General features: G+C 40.0%; 1 protein-coding gene across 1 annotated transcript in view; it reads right to left on the reverse strand.

Moving 5' to 3' along the window:
• Positions 1–5,000, reverse strand: part of rps6kc1 (ribosomal protein S6 kinase polypeptide 1) — a 77,004-nt gene that overhangs the window by 44,300 nt on the left and 27,704 nt on the right. The window contains 1 exon segment of the mRNA XM_061885659.1: positions 518–650. Coding sequence (XP_061741643.1) covers positions 518–650 — 133 coding nt within the window.

Here is a 5,000-nt window from a genome sequence, read left to right on the forward strand (position 1 = left end):
TATATGCAAACAAATATAATCTGATACTTGTTTTGTGGCTAGTATCAGACAAATATCCAGTATTGATATAAATGCATACATTTCTAATATAATAGTAAAGACATATAATCCAGTTGAATTAAAAATATAATTGAACCAATCCATCAGTGTGACTTTGACAGCATGACTGGTTTCCACACTAAATTAAAGACATAATTATGTACAGCACTTATTCTGATTCACTTGCTAGACACACGTCAGGACACAGAATGCAAGTATGCACCAGGATCACTGCATCTTATGTCCCACACTCTCATATTAGTTATCCTAATACTAATATGCACGCACGCAAGATCATGAGTGAGCTGAGAGGAGGCCGGGTGTTTGCATAGCTAATGAAGCAAGGCGCCACCTGGTGTCAGAATAACGACCTGTGACACACACACCCACCTCCATCAAACATCTGTCTGGGACAAGGGCACAGAAATGGGCGGCAAGGCGTTAAGACAGGAGGCGGCGGCGACAAAAAGTGTCTTACCCTCGGCGTGCTGCAGCAAAAGGAAGACGGTGTCCTCGGAGTCGATGAGCTTCTTCAGCTGCACCATGTGGGGCACGAAACGCGGCATGATGGTCTTCTTGATTCGAGCGCAGTCGCTGCTTTTCCTTAAGCCCTGATGCAGTGGGAACAGACACAGAGAAATGTGTTTAGAAGAGCATTTATGGATGTCAAATATCACAGAGACTGTAGAGTATTTGGTATTTAGTAGAGATGTCCGATAATGGCTATATATCCGATATTGTCCAACTCTTGATTACCGATTCCGATATCAACCGATACCGATATATACAGTGGTGGAATGAACACATTATTATGCCTCATTTTGTTGTCATGACCTGCTGGATGCATTAAACCAGTGATTTCCAAAGTGTGGCCCGCAGGTAATTTTTAAAGGCTTAATTTCACATTCTAAAGATATGATTAAATAAAATATGTTGCATGCACCTGGGGATAGGTTGATTGGCAACACTAAAATGCTCCCTAGTGTGTTTGTTGTCTGTCTGTCTGTGTTGGCCCTGTGATGAAGTGGCGACTTGTCCAGGGTGTACACCGCCTTCGCGCGATTGTAGCTGAGATAGGCTCCAGCGCCCCCCATCACTCCGAAGGGAATAAGCGGTAGAAATGGATGGATGTTGCATATTTTGCGTTTGCCGTATAAAAACCAAGCTGGTTTTTTTTTCAAGAAGGGCCTTAAACGAACAAACGAAAGTGAAGTGAATTATATTTATATAGCGCTTTTCTCTAGTGACTCAATGCGCTTTACATAGTGAAACCCAATATCTAAGTTACATTTAAACCAGTGTGGGTAAAGTGTCTTGCCCAAGGACACGGCAGCAGTGACTAGGATGGCGGAAGCGGGAATCGAACCTGCAACCCTCAAGTTGCTGGCACGGCCACTCTACCAACCGAGCTATACAAACAACAACGCTTAGAATTTACAAAGAGATCTGAAGTTGATCTCGAGACTATTGTGTTAAAAGTAAACAGTAAAAAAAATTATAATTCATTGTAACACTTTCGTGATAATCCTGTTTGATCCCCAATTATTTTAGTGTGATTTTTTTTTTTTTGTAAGTGTCATTGCTAAAAAAAAAACAATTAATCAATATCAATGTTGTTATGAGTAATTGACCTCTTTAAAGCTTCAATTATTATATAACCTAAAATATTACACATTCTATTGGGTGAAAATATTGCATATTTTGTGTTTTTTCCCACAAAAAAACTGGGTTTTCTTTGACAACAATAGCATACAACTTAATTTTTTTTTAAACATTATATTGACAGAAAGACCTAATGTGGATCTAGAGATTTAAACCTTGAATAATAAGAAAAATAATAATACTGAATAATGACACATTTTTTATATTTTTTTTATTAAAACCCTTTAGGGTCCCAGGGATCAAGCCTTAGTGGAGCCCCAAATGTATATTGTATTGGTTTTTAACATAAAAAATATCAAAATGGCCCCCGCTTGCTTTGATTTTTCAGTGTGCGGCCCTCAGTGGAAAAAGTTTGGACACCCCTGTATTAAACAGACAAGAAGCAAGGAATCATGCAGACTGCACTACAACTATGGGAAGTACTATACTTTGACTTTCACAAAGTGCATTATTTTTTATTTTTTTTAAACATGCGTCAAAACAACAGCTACAAAAACAATGAATGCACACAGCTTCAGTCCAGAGTATACTGGAGCCATAAAGTAAACAATAACATAGTCCTCCTTTAGTGCAAGACTGCCTGACATACTGTATAACAGGAAATGATAAACTGGGCTCAATCTGCTCTGCTCTAACATATTTGTATGAGTAACAGAAATGTGCTGCAAGCTAGTGGTGAGTGCTTGAAGTGGCCCAGCAGTCAGCCAGAGCTTCTGAAATGCTGCGTTGACCCAGGGGTGTTTTTTGTTGTATATTTGTTTTTTTCTAGGCGGAGTCTTTAAGCGACAACTGTGTGGTACTGCTTTTGTTCTTCGGCTTGTATTCATCGTGTATCTCCTTATCATTATTGAAGAGGTGGGAGTTCTAATTGATCATTGAACTCACACAGTGCATTATTTTCTTTAACATGCCTCAAAACTGCAGCTTGGAATTTGGGACATGCTCTCCCTGAAAGGGCATGAGGATGTTGGGGTGGGAGGGGTTGAAGGGGGTGTATATTTTAGCGTCCCGGAAGAGTTAGTGCTGCAAGGGTCTCTGGGTATTTGTTCTGTTGTGTTTATGTTGTGTTACGGTGCGGATGTTCTCCCGAAATGTGTCTGTCATTCTTGTTTGGCACGCCCCCAATATTGTTGTCTGGCAGAAATGTGGTAGAATGGTTGCTCCGGGAGATTTTCGGGAGGGGCACTGAAATTTGGGAGTTTCCTGGGATAATGGGGAGGGTTGGCAAGTATGACTGGGAGACGCAACTGCTCTGTACTTCTCCCTACGTCCGTGTACCACTCCATACAGCGGCGTTTTAAAAAGTCATACATTTTACTTTTTGAAACCGATACCAATAGTTTCCGATATTACATTTTAAAGCATTTATTGGCCGGTAATATCGGCAGTCCAATATTATCGGACATCTCTAAACACAATATAATGATTACAGACTACAAGTATTTTAATTAATATTTCATGAGGTGTTAAGCTGTAGTCGAGGATTTTACTATTGTACTAGTTCAGTTTCACTTTATTTGGAACATGCATATAATATGAACATCTCTAATATTTTCTTAATTTATATACTGTTTAAAAATATACAAACCCCATTTCCATTTGAGTTGGGAAATTGTGTTAGATGTAAATATAAACAGAATACAATGATTTGCAAATCCTTTTCAACCCATATTCAGTTGAATATGCTACAAAGACAACATATTTCATGTTCAAACTGATAAACATTTTTTTGTTTGCAAATAATCATTAACTTTAAAATTTGCTGCCAGCAACACGTGACAAAGAAGTTGGGAAAGGTGGCAATAAATACTGATAAAGTTGAGGAATGCTCATCGAACACTTATTTGGAACATCCCACAGGTGTGCAGGCTAATTGGGAACAGGTGGGTGCCATGATTGCGTATAAAAACAGCTTCCCAAAAAATGCTCAGTCTTTCACAAGAAAGGATGGGGCGAGGTACACCCCTTTGTCCACAACTGTGTGAGAAAATAGTCAAACAGTTTAAGAACAACGTTTCTCAAAGTGCAATTGCAAGAAATTTAGGGATTTCAACATCTACGCTCCATAATATCATCAAAAGGTTCAGAGAATCTACAGAAATCACTCCACGTAAGCGGCATGGCCAGACACCAACACTGAATGACCGTGATCTTCAATCCCTCAGACGGCACTGTGTATAAAACCAACATCAATCTCTAAAGGAGATCACCACATGGGCTCAGGAAACCTTCAGAAAACCACTGTCACTAAATACAGTTTGTGGCTACATCTGTAAGTGTAAGTTAAAACTCTACTATGCAAACCGAAAGCCATTTATCAACAACATCCAGAAACGCCGCCGGCTTTTTCTGGGCCGGGGATCATCTAAGATGGACTGATGCAAAGTGGAAAAGTGTTCTGTGGTCTGACGAGTCCACATTTCAAATTGTTTTTGGAAATATTCGGCATCGTGTCATCCGGACCAAAGGGGAAGCGAACCATCCAGACTTATCGACGCAAAGTTCAAAAGCCAGCATGTGTGATGGTATGGGGGTGCATTAGTGCCCAAGGCATGGGTAACTTACACATCTGTGAAGGCACCATTAATGCTGAAAGGTACATACAGGTTTTGGAACAACATATGCTGCGTCTAAGCGCCATCTTTTTCATTGACGCCCCTGCTTATTTCAGCAAGACAATGCCAAGCCACATTCAGTACGTGTTACAACAGCGTGGCTTTGGAAAAAAAGAGTGCAGGTACTTTCCTGGCCCGCCTGCAGTCCAGACCTGTCTCCCCTGGAAAATGTGTAGCGCATTATGAAGCGTAAAATACGACAGCGGAGACCCCGGACTGTTGAACGACTGAAGCTCTACATAAAACAAGAATGGGAAAGAATTCCACTTTCAAAGCTTCAACAATTAGTTTCCTCAGTTCCCAAACATTTATTGAGTGTTGTTAAAAGAAAAGGTGATGTAACACAGTGGTGAACATGCCCTTTCCCAACTACTTTGGCACGTGTTGTAGCCATGAAATTCTAAGTTAATTATTATTTGCAAAAAAAAAAAAGTTTGAGTTTGAACATCAAATATGTTGTCTTTGTAGCGCATTCAACTGAATATGGGTTGAAAATGATTTGCAAATCATTGTATTCCGTTTATATTTACATCTAACACAATTTCCCAACTCATGGAAACGGGGTTTGTATATGTGGAAGGAAATGTGTCAAAGGGGAAATGCGCCATTAAGTCGCCGCCCGCTTAGCCGCACAGCGACCCAAAGTCAACGGCTCCATCATGTCATATATTGACTTTCAAAGAG

This window comes from Nerophis ophidion, linkage group LG24 (assembly GCF_033978795.1).
Source record: "Nerophis ophidion isolate RoL-2023_Sa linkage group LG24, RoL_Noph_v1.0, whole genome shotgun sequence".
Lineage (NCBI taxonomy): Eukaryota > Metazoa > Chordata > Actinopteri > Syngnathiformes > Syngnathidae > Nerophis > Nerophis ophidion.